Source organism: Desmodus rotundus, chromosome 3 (genome assembly GCF_022682495.2).
Source record: "Desmodus rotundus isolate HL8 chromosome 3, HLdesRot8A.1, whole genome shotgun sequence".
Taxonomy (NCBI): Eukaryota; Metazoa; Chordata; class Mammalia; order Chiroptera; family Phyllostomidae; genus Desmodus; species Desmodus rotundus.
The window spans coordinates 138,390,700-138,409,502 of NC_071389.1; the positions used below are offsets into that span (position 1 = coordinate 138,390,700).

General features: G+C 34.2%; 1 protein-coding gene across 5 annotated transcripts in view; it reads right to left on the reverse strand.

The window, feature by feature from the left end:
- The window catches only part of CPSF6 (cleavage and polyadenylation specific factor 6), a 34,201-nt gene that overhangs the window by 7,527 nt on the left and 7,871 nt on the right, over positions 1 to 18,803 (reverse strand). Inside the window, exons 2-11 of one of the 5 annotated variants that reach the window (XM_053921154.2) lie at positions 17,350 to 17,559; positions 15,335 to 15,438; positions 12,266 to 12,411; positions 11,211 to 11,384; positions 10,972 to 11,082; positions 9,983 to 10,487; positions 7,386 to 7,501; positions 6,567 to 6,720; positions 3,930 to 4,122; positions 1,836 to 3,849 (exon numbers count right to left, since the gene is read on the reverse strand). In XM_053921154.2, the coding sequence (XP_053777129.1) occupies positions 3,933 to 4,122; positions 6,567 to 6,720; positions 7,386 to 7,501; positions 9,983 to 10,487; positions 10,972 to 11,082; positions 11,211 to 11,384; positions 12,266 to 12,411; positions 15,335 to 15,438; positions 17,350 to 17,559 (1,710 nt within the window). In that variant the 3' untranslated portion in view covers positions 1,836 to 3,849; positions 3,930 to 3,932. Of the gene's footprint in view, positions 1 to 1,835; positions 3,850 to 3,929; positions 4,123 to 6,566; positions 6,721 to 7,385; positions 7,502 to 9,982; positions 10,488 to 10,971; positions 11,083 to 11,210; positions 11,385 to 12,265; positions 12,412 to 15,334; positions 15,439 to 17,349; positions 17,560 to 18,803 lie in introns of those variants that run through there. The other 4 variants (XM_053921152.2, XM_053921155.2, XM_053921156.2 and 1 more) reach the window with 4 other exon arrangements.

The window sequence follows — 18,803 nt, forward strand, 5'->3', positions numbered from 1 at the left end:
TTCACTAAAGAGTAGAAATAAACTTCACCACAAACAAAACTCAGCTTTCCCCTTAAAATTTCACAAAATGAACATTTCAAAATAAGCTGTTTATATGTGATTTAGAATTCACCGTGAGAGTTAAAATATGCTACTGCAGGAAGCAAATTGGTGATAGTGTATATGGCAAACTTAGCCCTTGTTGGTTTATCAGGTTTTCTTTAAACAATGCTAACTAGTCATTCAAAACATTATTCATTCAAAACAACCTAATTTACAAACTAAAACAATGGCAATAAATTTCATAGTAAGATGATAGTGAGAGCAAAGTGACTCACATTGGCACCAATTATTTTTTTAAGAGGGAACATTAATTGTTTGTAAACAACCATATTCTTAAACCACAGTGAGCAAAGACACACTATACAGTCATTCAAGAGATCACTTCCTACCCTCCCACACTTAACAATTAAGATAGCTGTGTAGTCAGACAGGTTTTGCAAATAATACTAAAAGCAAGGAAAATTAGAGCAAAAGAAGTGAAAGCTAGCATATCCAAATGAAGCAGTTAGGATATCCAGGAAAACACAAAGAAAACACAGGGCTGGACACTATTAAGGCAGATCTCAGATGACCTAAAGGTTACAGATACAATTTTTCAATCTCATTACCACCAGTATCCTTCATCAGGTAATTAAGAGAATTTAATTTTCACGTTTAAGTCTCAAAGTAATACTACCTCTTAAGAAGATGAAACATCTTAATACATAAGAAAAAACTTTTGGTTCTTTTGGCTTTTTTTGTTTTTTCCCAAATTAATGAAAAGCTATAAACTGAATAAGGAATGCAAAGTGCCCTAAATCTTGTACAATACCAACCTCTTAAGATCATTACATTTATGGATAAGGTAATCATTCAACAAAAAGTAAAATTATTTAATCCATATTTCATACATGATGCTCAAATTTTTTTAGCAAAGAAATGGATAATGATTTGAGAATATATAAAACCTCATTTATCAGGGAGAGATGAATAAAAAGTATTTTTAAAAATAATTTGGCTTCAATACTCTTTAGTACACAAAGAGAAACTGAACTGTTAACAGAAATTTACTGAGTAGGGCTGTTCCAAACAAGTATTAAGTGGAATGGAATCTAAAACAATTCAACTACGAAAGTAAAATTATTTCTGTAAGAAGTGTACAATCTTAAAACACTGAAATACTTTTGTTTTGCTCAGAGTGGTCTGAGAATAGAGGCAGAAATTACAGAATTTGAAGCACAATGTATTTACATACCCCAAATTTACAATATTGATGATATATTCCCATTAAAATATTACCTATTTGAAATTAGATATCGTATGCTTTTAGAAAAACTAGTACATTTAAAAAATGAGAGAATGCAATTAACATTACCAACAGTTCAAACACAAAAAAATTAAGATGGAACAGACATTAACAGCTTGCCAACATCATTATGTTTCCAGTTAAATTAAGAACTTGCCCTTTTAGCCATTCATCAGCACTTCAATAATAGATTACATTAGTTTTATTTATATACAGACCTACTGACATTCACTTTAGCTTCCAAGTTACTCTTACTCCATTTAGTCAATTTAAGATTTACATGAAAGCTCAAAAGGACTCATATTTAAAAACTTCCGAAAAGGTCAACAGACCTTATTATTATGGTTATTAAATGTGCAGAAAGTTGACTATATTTAATCCCAGTCCCCATCCCTTTATTCATGTCTACACACACAGTAAGTTAAGTATGGTATAGCAAAGGTATAATATTCCAGAACAACAGAATTTTCTGCACTGGAAATGCTCATGTAAAATTTTGCTTGGATGAAGGCACATAACAATATTACAACTCAATTCTGATTAATGTACAAACAAAACATGGAAATTTTGGTATGGTACACATCAGTGATTAATAAAAATGTCAACAAATAGTTTGCAAGTTAGGAATTCATAGTTAATGTCTGAATCCTTAACAAAACTCAAGCCATAATCTAGTTAGGTGTACCCATTACTAGAATGTAATGTTAGTTAATTCAGACACTATGCTTGTTTAAAGAGAACCAGTAAAAAACAAAACAAAACAAAACAAAAAAACCCCCAAAACTCATTAATTAATTCTGGGCACAAACTGGTTCAGAAGCCCCTGATGAAGACATAATCTTAATAGATGACTGAAAATGTATTCAAGTTTCATTAACATGCCTTCAGGTAAATGGAATCTTGTTGAAAGCTGATGAAGTCTAAATAAAAATTTAACTTGTAGGATCTGTACCTTATTATATTAGTGAAATGGCTAATATAGTTAAGCATTCAGGTAAAGTTGGCCACAATTCACCTTAAGCAACTGATGGACACAGAGAATTTTTTCCTAAGATGAGATCAGATCTATTCAACCCAAGGGGGGAAAAATCCTCTTATGTTTAAATTTAATGTTTGAATTTATATGATACAACATTCAATTCTTACTCATATCCAAAACACAGCAGCAATTTCAATTAAGCTTAATTTTAAAAGTGAATGGTGATTTGCATTATATTAAAAAATGTTTTGAGTTATTTATATTGAGTTCTATAATACAATACATGGAGGACTACTTTAAAATTAAAATTTTGATACTCAAAATGCGTATGTGAAATGCAAGGAAAAGTTTTAAAACTGGTCTTTTCACTTCAAAGATCCCTTAAAACTGGAAATAATTAATGAAAATCTATTGTGTACCATAAAAACAAGACTTACATACTTCCTCAATAGTATTATTCAAAAAAAATTACCATTTACTAAAATATTCCTACTGTAGTTAAAGAAACTGCTATTCTGCCACAAAATTATACATTTGATAGTCTTTGATTTTGTCCATACAATTTAAATACTAACAATTACCATCACTTAATTTTTCAGTGTTTCCCATGATTATAAGGAAAGTAATTGTGTGAAAAGTAGTTACGTATAAAGGGTTTTAGCCTAATTTGATATGCCACCAACATATAAAGAAAAAAATATTTGTTTACAGAATAACCTTTGTGTAATATGCACAAGTCTTTGTAGTGCCCTCCTCCCACTTTTCACATGAATAAATGCTGTTCACAAATATAAAAATAAAGTTACACGTGAAAATGAAGTAGAAACAGACAACTCTTCCCGCTTTATGAAAAATGTACACAAAGTTTTAAAATACAGAAAAAAAGACAATGATTATGATTTATGAATGAGACATCAAAGAAAATTATTTCAAGGTTATTCTAACCTGGGATGTATAATTTGATACAATTTAAAATTTGCAGATATGAAGTACCCTGAACCCATTTAAATGGAATAAGTTTTATATCTTCTTTGCAAATTATACTGTTTCCTTTTCTTCTAAAAACAAAAACCAGACACTAGGAAAAATGTATTTACTAAATGTTTTTTTTTTTTTTTTTTTTTTAAGAAATGCTCTTTCAAAGTTGAGTAACCATCCTGTACTTTTAAAAGTTTTAGGGATAAATTAAGTTAGTTCCAGGAGAGAAACTTGAAATTTATTTTTTAAAGTCCATGCACATTACATATATATATATGAAGTAACTCCCTGTATTTTCATATTTTAAATCACATGCTAACTATGTGATTAAGAGAATTCTAATTTTTAGATTTTTAGAAGTAGACAATGAGTCCTCTTGATTATTTTCTTGCTTTAAGACTCTTAACAATCTGAAAGCTAAAAGTTATAACTCAGCAATACAACAGTCAAAGATAAGAGGTCAAGATTTTTTTACCTGTTATTACTTACCTGTCATTTGTCTCAGATGCTTCCAGAAGATTAAATTCACAACAAGTAGTTGGACCATTTAAAATGTAGGTATATACTGTATAAACAACAGCCTCGGAGTTATAATTACTGTTAAAAATGTATATACTAAATACAGCAGGAATAAGGAATACTCACCTTCTAACGATGACGATACTCGCGCTCTCGGTCACGCTCTCGGTCTCGGTCCCGGTCCCGGTCCCGGTGTCTCTCTCGTTCTCTACTTCTCTCTCTATAATAATCATCGTGACGATCTCTACTGCGTGATTTATGACGCCGACTCTTTTCTCGTGATCTACTGTGGTCCCTCTCTCTTGATCGTTCACGTCTTCTAAAAGAAATTACTGGATTAATGCTCTCCATAACTGCGTAGCTTAAAAAAGATGTTCAATATGTTGGTGTTTAACACCAAAAATACCAAAGGCAAAAAAATTCTTTATAAGTCTAATTTAGACTTAATGATATCCTGAGCTGTCAATAATGATTTATTAACTCACCTAAAAGTATGAAGTAGAAATTCCATTTTTAAAAATATTCACCCCCAAATTGGGAACCTGTCACACCAGGCCAACACACCATATCATCTGTTATATCTATTATAACAGGTAGTCTAAAACAGAAATGTAGTGTTTACTGAATGAAAAACAGAAAGGTGAAGGATAAAATTTCAAAGAACTTCCGTTTCAAGCTAAAGAACATAGAGAAGGTAGTTTTGTAAATTCATGAAATCATTCAATATACAATGGAACTTTAATATATAAATACCACCTATTAAAACAGATTATCTAAACCTATATATAAATATTAATTTTACATTTATAACTAACTAAAATATGCAACTGCTCTAATAAGCTTTCTAATAATATACATGTTTGCTTCAAGGGCTGGGAAGTGTGGTAAGCAGCAGAGAAGAAAACCTAGTAATTGCAACCACTAACTAGTAAAGATAGGGATACTATTCACATTGTTACTTAATGAAGAGAAATGTCTCATGAACCACTTAAAAAAACAGGTAATTTAACAAAGTATGTTACCTAAAGTACTTTTAGAAATTCTATTCTAAATCTGAAATTCACAATAAGGAAATAACAATTGTCCATGAGTTCAAATTTCTACTTTGTGTTTTTGCACCAGGCAACTACATGTAGCAAACATTTATTAGGTGCTTACTTTGGACTTCAACAGTTTAAAAGAAGACTGTATAAGATATGGTTTTTAGCTATGACTAATTTGTTCAGATAAAAGTCCTTACACTGGGTCAAAAGGTAATAATTATTAAGTCGGGGACCATAACAATGACAAGCTCCTTTTCCTTAATTTTATGAAGCAGACTCTACCACCAGAGAAAGTATACAAAAGTCAGGTCTAAGAATATCATGAAGATTAAAGATCTAACTTTCAAAAACATGTAAAATTTCAAGGTTAGTACTGCTAAAAGTAATGCAGTAATGCTAAAAAATGGAATTTACCTAATTAAAATACTAAGAATAGATCTTTCATTCATGAAGTCCCTTGGTTCAAGAAATGTTTATTTAGCACCCACTCTATATAGTCAGTCATTAGAAGTATTGCAGTGACAGCCACTATGGAAAACAAGTATGGAGGTTCTCCCCAAAATTAAGAATAGAGCTACCATATGGCCCAGGAATCCCTTTTCTGGGTACCTACCAAAAAAAATTAGAAAACATTTATTCATAAAGATATAATGTACCCCTAGCTTCAATGCAGCATTACACATGGTAGCCAAGACATGGAAATAACCAAAGTATCTGTCGATGGATGACTGGATAAAGATGTGTGGTTCATATACACAATGAAATACTACTCAGCTGTAAGAAAGGATGAAATACTGCCATTAGCAACAACATGGACGGATCCCGAGAGCATCATGCTAAACGCAGTGAGGTCAGATAGAAAAGGACAAGAACCATATGATTTCATTCATATGTGGGAGATAAAACAAAGAAACAAACAAACAATAAAACTCATCGACAGACAACAGTATGGTTATTACCACAGGATAAGGGAGGTAGGAAGATTTTGAAGAAGGAAAGGCGGGGGTCAAATATATGATGATGAAAGACTAGACTTTGGGTGGTGAACATACAATGTAACATGCAGATGATGTATTACTGAACTGTACACTTGAATATCATATAATGTTACTAATCACTGTCACCTCAATAAATTAAAAAAAAAACATTTTAGTGAACAGTATGAGGAAGGTCCCTTCCATCTTTCAACATGTACAGTGAAAAAAATGTGAATTCACAGTAAGAATGTAGTAAGTACTATGAAAGAAATAACAGAACATGACAAAATATCCCAGAAGACCCCTGCTAGAAGTTAGAGGCATGAAAAATAAGAAACCATGTGATGAGCCAAGGAAAAGGGTTCCTAACAAAAAGAATGTCAAGCATAAAAACAGTGAGATGATCAAGCGCTTGAAGTGTCAAGAGAAAAAGAAAGCAGACCAGTATTGCAAGAGAATAGTAAGCAAGAGGATAGGTACACAATGAGGATGAAAAGACAGGGACTATTACCGCACAGTCTGTTTACAGTCTTATTCTAAGAGTAACTGGAAGTCCTTAAGGGGTTTTAAGCAAATGGACACCTGACATTTGATTCGGAGTTTTAAAAAACACCCATAAAACTCTAACTATTGAGTAAACAGTTATAAGTATAAACAAAGTCCTATTTTAAAGTCCCAAACATATTATTTTTCTATTTGTAAAAGCAGCAGTTTTAAACAGACTTGGGACAGGAAAGTTTTACCTTGATCCAGAACCATAAGACTTGGATTCAATTCCATGAAGGCAATCTTGCAAAGAGCTAATAAGAACTTTGCAACGATCATCAGCAGATACTTTGGACTGTTTAATTAAAGAAATTGCAGTTACCAATGTCTCAATAGCACTCCCATAATCACCTGTGAGGGGAAGAGAGGCTCAAGTCAAATAAATTTTGTTTTCATAATAACACCAAACCACCTGGAGTAAGAGTAATAAAGCATTTTACAAAAGGAGTGAACTTTAAAATGATCACAGAAGATGTCTTAATTTTTCTTTTTTTCAGTGTTTCACCATTTGGAAAAAGCCTTTATGTACATAAAAATAGTACAATTTGTTATTATTATAGCTGTGTAAAGAAGGTTATCACTTTGTAAATATGATAATAAATCAGTTGCCCTACGGCTCCTGAATTAATGTCAGGGATAAGATTTAAGCCTACATCTAAAAATTTTTAATTAAGTACTTTTCCATTAAACTGTGATGCACAGCTTTCTTCAATACCTTTAAAAATAAAATACAATACAGATAATGATTTGGAAATATAAAAATAATTACTACATGTAAATGAACATTCTTAGTAACATAAATAAGAAGTATGAGCCCTGGCTGGTGTGGCTCAGTGGACTGAGTGCCAGCTTGAGAATCAAAGGGTCACTGGTTTAATTCCCAGTCAGGGCATATGCCTGGGTTGTGGGCCAGATCCCCAGTGGGGGGTGTGCAAGAGGCAACCACACAATATCTTTCTCCTTCCCTTCCCCCCTTTCTAAAAATAAGTAAATAAAACAGGAAGAAATATACAAACCAGCACTGGCATCAGACACAGCTCTTGAAATAGCACTGCTTGAGATTGCCCTGTTTCTGTTCATGATTTCTTCAAACTCAGCTTCACTCAATGGTGTTCTTGCTGTATCCATTTCCCTATGAAATCAGAATAAACCTTAAATCATACTCAACAGATTTTCTAAGTTACTATTAACAGTATAAAGCATTTCATACTGGTTGCTTTTGACAAAGGCCTTATAGCTAATGTTTACTTTTCCAGATTGAAGCATGCTATTTTCTCCTACAAAGAAAGCAAATCTAAGCAAAATTCTCTTACACCATTATGTTACAGCTGAAATGCAGTAGCTTAGAAATCTTGTCTTTCTGAGGTCCAGAAACAATATATTTACATACCTACAATATAATATTCTTCAATCATACAAAAATAGGTATAAGAAATTGTTCTGATGAATACACACACACACACATAGTTGACTACAAAAAACATAGCCTACACAATCAAGAGCAGGAATTTGGTTTCATTACATTTGGATCCTCTAGGCAGAGGGCCCAACTCACAATTGAAGAATAATAAATGTCTGGTAGCCCTGTCTGGTGTGGCTCAGGGGATTGAGTGCCAGCCTGTAAACCAAAGGGTCGCTGTTTCGATTCCCAGTCAGAGCACATGCCTGTGTTGCAGGCCAGGGGCCTGTGAGAGCCAACCACACACTGATGTTCCTCTCATTTTCTCCCTCCTTCCCCCTCTGTCTAAAAATAATAAATAAAATTTCAAAAAGAAAAAAAGTCTGATAAAACTTCAGGACAGACAAGATCTTGTTTGCCACTGAATCCCTAGAAGAGTATCTGGAAAATAAAAAGTACTAATGTAAATATTTGTTGAAAAAATGAATGAAATGCCAAGATTTTCTAAAGCTGCTTGAAAAAGACAACTTTAAAAATTGTTCATGTACAGGACAGGATAAGGTAAATTTTTTGCTATCATAGTTACTAGTTACTTGGTAAGACACTAAGTTTAGGATATTGAGTTGAGGCTGTTCACAGCTCATCTAATTTTTGCATGCTTTATAAGGTATTAATTTTATTCCCAAAAGTTTATAAACATCCTGACCAAATTATAAGTTGTTCAAAATCCATGTATGATCTCAATTAAATACTGTGACTTCTGCCTATCAAAATCAGCACACACACCCCTCATTAAAAAATTAGTCAATAATACCTCCTCCAATTCTTAAAAACCTAATACTGGATATGAATCAAATTTTAAGCTGTTGAACCAGTCATCCAACCCAACCCTATATACTAAAGGTGAACACTTGATATGTAGTTGGTCATGGGAACTCAACTGAGTAAAAGAAAAATCACACTAACTTAGCAGCTGTAACATTTTCTTCTAAAGGAAATAAAGCATGTTTTGGTAATCACAAAGATGCAACCTCTACGGAGAGAGAACTGTTAACAGACCTTGTTTACAACATCAAATTTACTAGGGGGTGGAGCATCTGGGCAATTATATGGTATTAGGCAGACACTGAAATCCATCCATTCTGGAGGATTATCAAACAAAATGAAATACAAAGTAGTTTAACAGTGATAGTTAAAGAATACAAAATCAAATGGTAATCTCAAAAGAAACCCAAAGGGGCAAACATTTTTTGGAATTTTTTTTTAAAGATTTTATTTATTTTTTTAGAGAGGAGAGGGGAGGGAGAAAGAGAGGGAGAGAAACATCAGTGTGTGGTTGCCTCTCACATATCCCCACTGGGCACCTGGACCACACACAACCCAGGCATGTGCCCTGACTGGGAATCAAACTGGCAACCCGTTTGTTTGCTGGCCAGCACTCAATCCACAGAGCCGTACCAGCCAGGGCCATTTCTTGGAGATTATAAACACAGCTTTCCGAGTTATGACAGTGTAGATAATTTTTAAATTACTTTGAAAAGGGGCTAAGACATCACTTAGTTCAACAGGAGTTCCACCCAGCTTTTCTCTAAAGTTTGCCATTATTTTAATTTCCACAAGGCCTGTGTTTTATAAGCCTTCGTCTACCCAAATACTCTTGTACATTATTTAATGACCCCATTTTAATTAAAAGTTACTAATGTGCCACTCAGGACTCATAGGCAGCATGAGATAATCTGTAGCAGTTATCAAACAAACTCATCTAATTCCTGAAACAATGAAGAAACTTTAGTGTTCTGTGTAGTGCCATCAATCAGTAAATGAGATTCAAATGTTAAAATCTTAAAAATGGAATCCCATATACTTGCTTATTTATTTTTTGCAAACATGATGACCCTTAAACTTTATTATTTTTTAGATAATTTTAAAAATAATAAATTATCTTTTTAAAGCTGTTTTAACCTAAAAAATGAAGAACACAAATCTCCAGGATTTAGTGAGTTGCCCGAAATCACATGGCTATGTATGTGGCATAGCTGGATTATTCCCAACCCTGTTCTGTATGTTTTTCACCATGTCATACTGCCTCTTCTAATAAGAGAAGAGAAAACTAAATACCTGGAGAAAAGGCCATCATTTTTTTAAAAAACCTCAATGATGGAGCCTAGAATATCTTTTACCAAACACACAATTTGAAGACACATACTAACTTACCTTCCAGGAGGCCCATAGTCACCCCTATCATATGGCGGAGGTCGGCCATAAGGATCTGTTGGGGGTGGACCCCGGCTATCTGATGTAGGCATGCCGCTGTTAGTTGGTGGAGGAAAGAAAGCTGGGTTCACATGTGGAGCTGGCGGTGGGGCACCTGGAGGTGGTCCAGGAAGATGCGGAGGAGGAGCAAGTGTAAGGGGTGGCCCAAGAGGACCAGGTGGGCGAGGTGGAAAAGGGCCTGGAGGTGGAGGTGGTCCCTGTTGCGGAGGTGGTGGACCAGGAGGGGGGCCGTAGCCTGGAACTGGAGGTGGAGGACCAGGAGGAAGCGGACCCAATGGAGGCTGTCCAAAAGGTTGTCCAGGAAAAAGAACTGGTGGTGGAGGGCGATCTCCTCGATTAGGAGGCCCAGCTAAAGGAGGAGGCAGAACCTGACCAGGAGGTGGAGGACCTGGTGGACCAGGTGGACCTGGAGGGCCTAGGGGTGGACGTGGTGGAGTCTGTCCAGCTATAGAATAAAGTGGAGAGAGGGAGAGAGAAAGGGACAGGGAGAGGGGAAGAGGGGGAGGGGGGGAGAGAGAGGGAGAGAAACACTTCAATAAAGTATTTTTAACCTTTATGCCAAGGTTATACTTTTAAAGCGTAACACAGATCAAGATGCTTTCTCTTTAAATAAAACCCATGTGGTAAATGCTACACTAACAATTACAAAGGTGAAGTCTATCCTTACAAATTTAACTTCTCAATTTATGCTTAAGAAAAATTATTGAAACAAAAACTTGACAAAAGACAATAATGCTTAGAGATAGTTTCCATCTTTCAGTATACACACATTTCTTATGGTGAAATAACCCACCTTATATTCTACTCTGATGCCAAGCTAGAAAGTGAAACAAGGAAAAATGGTCTTGAAAGATTTTAAGAGGTAAGAAAATAAGACGGATGTAAATATTCTATATATAAGTCAAGCAAGTTTGGAGAAAAATAAAGACCTTTTAGGCCAAAAATGGGTATTTCCTCTATGCTGTGCCCCATATGCCATGGAATCCTAGTTTCCAGGAACAAAGGCCGAGTTCCTTTAACAAGATGCTTGATCAAATTTCCTGGATTCCAAAAATAGCATAACAAGGAGAGTAAGACACATTAATAATGCATTACTTGAAAAGAGAGAAAAGGAAAAGAGGTATTAGATAGATACATTTTATCCATGATAATTTAAGAAAATTTTTACCTGGAAAAGGTGGGGGTGGCCCTCCTGGTCCTGCTGGCCCAGGAAATCTGTCCCCACCGGGAACAGCCCCTGGAAAACGGCCCCGTCCTCTACCACCTTGTGGAAATGTTGCACGTGAACTGCCTCCTGGAGGACCAGCTTTACCTTCCCCAGACATTTGTCCTGATTGTGTAGCTGCAAATATCCAAATACTCATAAATAGCATTTATTAAAATAGTTCTCTGAAATGTAACCACTGTTATTAGAAACAACCGTATTTCAAAGTTCATTTATACTATATACTAACTTGCAGATAGATGCCTTGGGCCTATCCAAACTACTTCAGAAGTATTGGTTAGAAAAACATTCACATTTACTTAAGTTTCTTTTGAAGTATCAAATATTCAGACATACATGTACTTTTAAGAAATAAATTAGTTACTTTCAAAATACAGTACTCTGCAGCAGCCAAGACCAAAATTCTCCAACAGAAATCTGAATTTCATTAAACATAAATCATTTAAATTTTGCAACATATTCTTCAGTTAAGCCTTAAGTGCCACTTGAATTTGTTAATTACATGATCATTCATATTATCTCTGTAAGTGATAACATTCATAATGGGTAATGGCAAATCTTTTCTATATTCACTTTACCAAGTGGTGAAAGGTCTTGGTACCAAGCAGAAATCAACGAATATTTTCTGGTTATCAGTGGGTTCTCCACCACCATAACACACATCCACATTAAGTTTGCTTCAATCTAAGGATTAGAATGTAGTTTCTTCCTTTCTCTAGGATGGGAATGACAGGAAAAGCATGGTAGGGCTATAGAACTTGCACACTGTTGAATAGTATTGGGTTTGTGACACCTAGAGAAAAATGGGAGTAGGTTTCCAGTACACAGAACCACAGTCATAACCAGTAATTAAATCAAACTGAAAGCATGGACTTTCAAAATGACTTGGCAAACAAACTAAATACTAAGATGATTTTTCTAGTATAGTGTCTAATAAATGCTAGCAACTTTGATTAAAATACACCTCTTTTAATAAAAGCCTCAGAGGAATTGCTTACTTTTCCTGGACTGCATTTCAAATTGACTCAGGAACTGTTTATTGCATGGAGTTACAACAGGATTCTGACCATGAAGTTCCCTTTTAGGCAACAGATCCATTAACTTTTTTGAGGATGCTTCAGATCCAACACCAACAAGGGCAAACCTAAGAGATGTTTAAAGGGGCAGGGTAGAAAGTGAGGTGTTAATAATGTTACTATTATTAAAAATGAAATAGCATGAATTTAATTTTATCTAAAATAAACTATTTCTTAAATTTAAGCTGTACAAGTTCACACTTTCATCTTTAACTTTTTAAATAACGTAAAATTCACTCATTTAAAGGATATGGTTCAGTGGTTTTTAGTACATTCAAAGTTTTACAACCATCACGACAATCAGTTTTAGAATATTTTATCACCCCTAAATGAGACCTCAAACCCATCAGCCATCACTCCATTTTCTCCCATCCCCCAACCCTAAGCAATCACTAATCCACTTTTTAAATATGCACTTGCCCATTTTGGCCATGTCATATAAATGACATCATACAATAAAATATACAGTCCTTTGTGACTGGCTTCTTTTGTTTAGCATGTTTTCAAAGTTTAATCATATTCATGTATCTGTACTTAATTCCTTTTTATGGCAGAATAACATTCAATTACATGGATAGGACACATTTAAAAAATCTATTCATTGATGGATATTTGAGTTGTTTCTACTTTCTGGTTATTATGAATAATGCCACTATGAAAAGATGCTCAACATCATTAACCATCAGGGAAATGTAAATCAAAACCACAAGGAGATACCACGTCATATCCACTAGGATAGCTTTAATCAAAAAAACAATTAACAAGTGTTAGTGAGGATGAGGAGAAACTGGATCCCTCATACATTGCTGATGGGAATGTAATATAGCACAGCCACTTTGATAATCTGGTAGTTCCTCAGAAAATTTAATACAGAGGTAACACATAATCCAGTAATTCCACTGCAGGGGGTGGTGGTGGTGGTGGTGGTGGTGGTGGTGGTGTGTGTGTGTGTATGTGTGTGTCCGTGCGCTTCCCCAACAGAATTGAAAATGTATGTTCATACAAAGCTGGTACGTGAATATTCATAGGGGCATTATTCATAATAGCAAAAGCTGAAATACCCCAATGTCCACCAAATGGGTGAAATTGCTAAAAAAAGTATATTCCTATAATGGAATATGTGGCCATAAAAATAATTAAGTACTGATACATGCTATGACATGTATGAACCTTGAAAACACTATGCTAGGTGAAAGAAGGGACCACTTATTATATGATTCTGTTTATATGGAATGTTCAGAATAAACAAATCCACACAGACAGACTGCTTAATAGGTATGAGATTTCTTTTGGGTGTGAAGAAATGTTCTGGAATGAGTTAGTGGCAATGGTTGAACACCTTTGTAAGTATACTAGAATACTTCAAAAGGATGAATTTTATGGTATACAAATTATATCACAATTAAGAAAAATACATTTGAAACAAAAAATGATTACCAATTTTGCACATCTACACAACATTCTAGATTATTATCAGAAGGGCTCTTAGGAGTTTAGAACCCTTTTCTCTCTAATGTTCAAAATGGTCATTAACTAGATCCCTTATTCTGGTCAAAAAAAAAATTCCACTGCTTTGAGTCAAAATTAAATTTAGAAAAAACTTAATGAATTCATTAATTCAACAAATATTTATTGAGCAACACAATACCTCCTACATGCCAGGCAACATTCTAGGGCTAGGGATACAATAGTGAACAGAACAAAATCCCTACTTTCATGCAGCTTATAATGTAATAGGAGACGGGGCAATAAACAAGTAAAAATACGCTAGTAACAGGAAAAAAGAAAAAAAGAAACACAGTGATGGGAACAGAAGGTGCTATTCTGTACAAGATGGTCGGTCAGGAGGAGACTTTTAAACACAGTCCTGAACAAAGTGAGATCCATGTGCACAGTTGGGGAGAAAGTAAACTAAAAGAGGAAACCTCTAGTGTAAAGGCTCTAAGTAGGAATGTGTTTGAGGAACAACAAACAGAAACAGTGTAAGGAAGCGAAGACTGGTAGGAGATAATGCCAGAGAGGTGGTGAGGAAACAGATCATATAGTGCCAGTAGCCATAGTAAAGATTCTGGCTTTTACTCTAAGTGATATATAGGGAGCCATTGAAGATTCTGAGTAGACAAATATTTATGTCACTTTTCCCCAACTTCTATGTTTAGTATAAACTGTAGATCAGGATGAAAGCAGGAACACCAAAGGAGCTATTGCAAATGTTCAGGAGATAGTTTTATATAAAATAATGCCTGCTGTAACACACTTACAATAGGCAAAACGGTTAACAACCCAAATAAAAATAAGAATGGTAAAATAAATTACAGTAGCACTCAAGGTATGATGGAAAGAATTAGAAATTAGAGAGAATGTTTATTTATTAATAAATACTTGTTTTACTCCTTGTATCCAAAATATTATAAAACATGTGAATTGTAATCCTGGGGTTTTTGCAATAAAAATATCAAGAAGCACTATGAAGAAATTTGAAAGTATTTTCACTAAAATGTTAAGAGTGACCATCTATGGATAATGTGATTATGGCTTTTAATTTTTTTTTACTTTTGGACAGCTAATGTTTTATTATGTTCCTATAATGGCCTTACCTCATTTGTATAGTTTAACAACAGTTCAGAAAAATAAAGGAAAACATCCACATTACATTATTTTCCAGTTGCCCATCTTCCCCCACCCTTTAATCACAGGAATAATAACACTTCTTCAAACTGTCATCTCAATAATCACTGCAACCATAGGTGGAAAAGACTGAGGAAAATTAAATAGACATTAGCTGTCCACACTTCCAGCTCCACTAGTTTTAGTGAGCTGGATCACATGGCGAATGAATTAAGTACAATTCCTTGCCCAAGAACTTCCTGCCAATGGGAATAATAAAGCATCCTACACACATTTATAGTTAACATTAGCTTTAAGGAAACTTACCCCCAAAATTGTAATACTAACTAGTTACTAACTTATATTAGGAAAAAAAAAACTTACCCCTTTGATTGGCCATTTGCCCGATTTTCAAAAAATTTTATCTCCAAAATATCATTTACTCCCAAAGAATGAACTGCTTCAGTTAAGTCTTCATCTGTTGTCCACTGCAAGACATTTCCCCTTCATTAAGCATCAAAATATATCCAAGATTTTTATTGTTTCAATTTAGGTTTTAAGAGTAAACTCAAAATAAGTAAGAGAAAATTAATACTCAGTGCAATTAAATGCAGTTACTGTAAGTCAGTCTCCAATTTTAAAAGAGCATGTAAGGACCTGAGGACAAAACTTCATTCCTTGATAATTTTCAGAAATTAGAAGATACAAACCCTTAGAGATAGACTTTTTTTTTTTTTTTTTTAACTCTTAGTAAGTTTCTGGTCTCTTCCAACTTTAAACTGCAAAGATTTTAAATTTTCAATAAAATCAATCTTACTTGTCATTTCTTCCCCTTAAAGGCAATTTTTTGGGGAGAAATAAATCCCATTTTAAAAAAATTTAAAAATGAAAAGAAAAAACTAACATGTATTGAGTACCTATCATGTATTTTAAATCAAATATTTAACTCTTAAAACAATCTTACAAGTCCTATTAATCCCATTTTACATATGCTATAGAAAGGCTAAAGAGTTTGTCCAATATCACACTCTAATAAATAGAGGAACTAAGATTCGAAGCCTTACTTAGCAAACATTCTATACTGCTACTGTCTCCAATATTATAAAATTGTCAGACTGGATGGTAGAAGATCAATTAGTTTTTTTAAAATGTAAACATTTAAAAATAAAATGCTATTAGGAAAGTGGAAGAGGGACAAGTTTTTAATTTTTATTGAATTTATTGGAGTAACATTGGTTAATGAAGTTTTGTAGGTTTCAATGTTAATTCTATAATACATCATCTGTGTACTGCAGCAATTTTCAACCTTTTTCACCTCATGGTACACATAAGCTAATTACTAAAATTTTGCGGCACAACAAAAAATATTTTTGATCTGACAAAAGGAGGTATAATGTTGATTCATTCACACCGGAGGGCTACTGTTGCGTTGGCTATTGTCATTTTTTTACTTGGCAATCTAAGGAAAAAGAGGTCATTGCCCTGACTAGACAGTCATGTGTTGCATGTTTTAATTCTTGTGGCACTCCAGCTGAAAATAGCTGGAATAGGCCGTAGCCAGGTAGCTCAATTGGTTAGAGCATTATCCAGATACAGCAAAGTTGCGAGTTCAATTCCCAGCCAGTGCACATATTATGAGAATCAACCAATGAATGCATAAATAAGTGAAACAACAAAATCACTGTTTCTTTCTTTCTCCCCGCTTCCTCTCTCTCAAATCGACTTTTTAAAAATCACTGGTATACTGTTCTGTCCCAAAATCAAGTCTCCTTCTCAGGAAGGATAAGTTTTGATTACTAGACAATTTTTAAACATCCAAGTATATATAATACATGTTTCCAAGTAGAGATGTAAAAATTCTATAGGACTGCTTTAGTGAGTATTTAAAATTTAATGCTAATAAAATTAACAAGTTATATTAAACATCCAGTTAGTGAAACTGCCAACCACTAATCTTACAGTCTTATAGACTAAAATTAAGATAATGTATACAGCAGTATTTCCATAAATCAGATTTCAAATTTAAGAGCAGAAATTAAACTCAACAAGTGTGTAATATGAATTGTGCATCCTTCTCTCCTACAGTTCTGAATCCTGGTTTGAGACCTCATGTGAACGCTTTTTTCTTTGTAAAATTGAGACAGATGAAGTCTAGATGTGGGAGAAAACAACTGACTTGAAGACAAAATAGTTGAACTGTATTTAATTAGAATCTCTACCAAAACAAGTTGAATGACTACAGAATTCAAAACTAGAAGATCTGGAATTTATGTTTTAAAGGTACTTTATTGCTCTCCTCATGGCATAAGCAAGCATACAGAACAACCAATCTAGTAACACTGCTGGAGTAGTTAAAAATCAATTGCCAATAATCTAATTCATATGGTAAGTTTACTTACCCACGTTAGATTTCCAATGTACAATGCAATTCTCTTTCCAGTATATGTATAGACAACATTTGGTGCTGCCCCTTTACCCACATCATCACCAACAGTTGGTGGGAGAGTATCCATGTAATCCCGATCTTCTGGGGCATCTCCATTATTTGCCGATGGAGAGATGACATCGTCATACAAATCTATCTGATCGTGCCCACCATATTCAGCTTCCTGAGATACAGAAATAATGTTCTAAATTATATAACAGACTACTACACTAAATAGAATACAAATTCATTGAATTATTAACTTTTAGAAATTCATTGAACTATTTGTTTTAAAAATCTGGTGGAAGATCAAAAAAGGCCCAAAGATATCAGTGAAAATCTTATCTCACTTTATGCCACACCTGTTCTTGAACAGTGCCCATAAATGGCTATACAATAAATCCAATTTTCTCACTACTTGTTATAACACAGAGAATAATGTTCCTCTAGGAAAAGAATAACATAGAGACAAAACAAATAATGTAAACCCTTTCTTCAAAGTAAAATATTCTTAAAGTAAAAGTAATAATACACAAATTAATACAAATAGATGAGCTCTTAAAAACTGACACAAAAATACAAACAAAAATCAGGGCCATTACAAATCTTTAATATTTATCTGCAGAAAAACACAACTACTATTTGCTGTGGTATTCAGGATCTTGTTTCCTAGCACTGCGAAATCCATTAGTTTTAGAAAAAAGCAGTGAGCTAAGCCATAGGGAAGGAATGATGAAATGTGGGTATGTAAATAATTCCAAATGTCATAACAAATGAACAAGGGAAAGAGAATCAATAAAAAACAAGCAAAACTATACAAATTGGCGTCTAGTAATAGCTTTATTATTCTCAGTCAACAAAGAATTAATGCTTACTTGACTTTTTAGATATCTAGTTAATTAGCAAGAAAAAAAGGATATTGCCCTGGCTCAGTGGATTGAGTGTCAGCCTGTGAACCAAAGGGTCATGGGTTCGATTCCCAGTCAGGGCACATGCCTGGGTTGCACAGGCCAGGTCTCCAGTGTGGGACGTGCAAGAGGCAAGCACACATTATGTCTCTCCTTCCCTTCCCCTCTCTAAAAGTATATAAATAAAATCTTAAAAAAAAAAAAAGGACATGAACGTGGATATAAAAGCTTTGTCACTGTCACCAGAATTAAAGCAATGCTAGAGGATGCCACTTGCATGCCGAAATAAGCAAGACGACGAAAACAAAAAAGAAACACATATAAAGAGAAAAATGAAAAAGGAGGGTTCAATTTGTAAACAAAACGAAATGCAGGGATTGGCAGAACACTTAACACCACTTACAACTGCCTTTGGTAACCATTACTGGACCACAGGCTTAACTCGCTATATCAGAGAAAAATCTATTTTCATCTTTCTCCCTTTCCACCAGTAAGTACCTAAAATCGATATGAATTATTT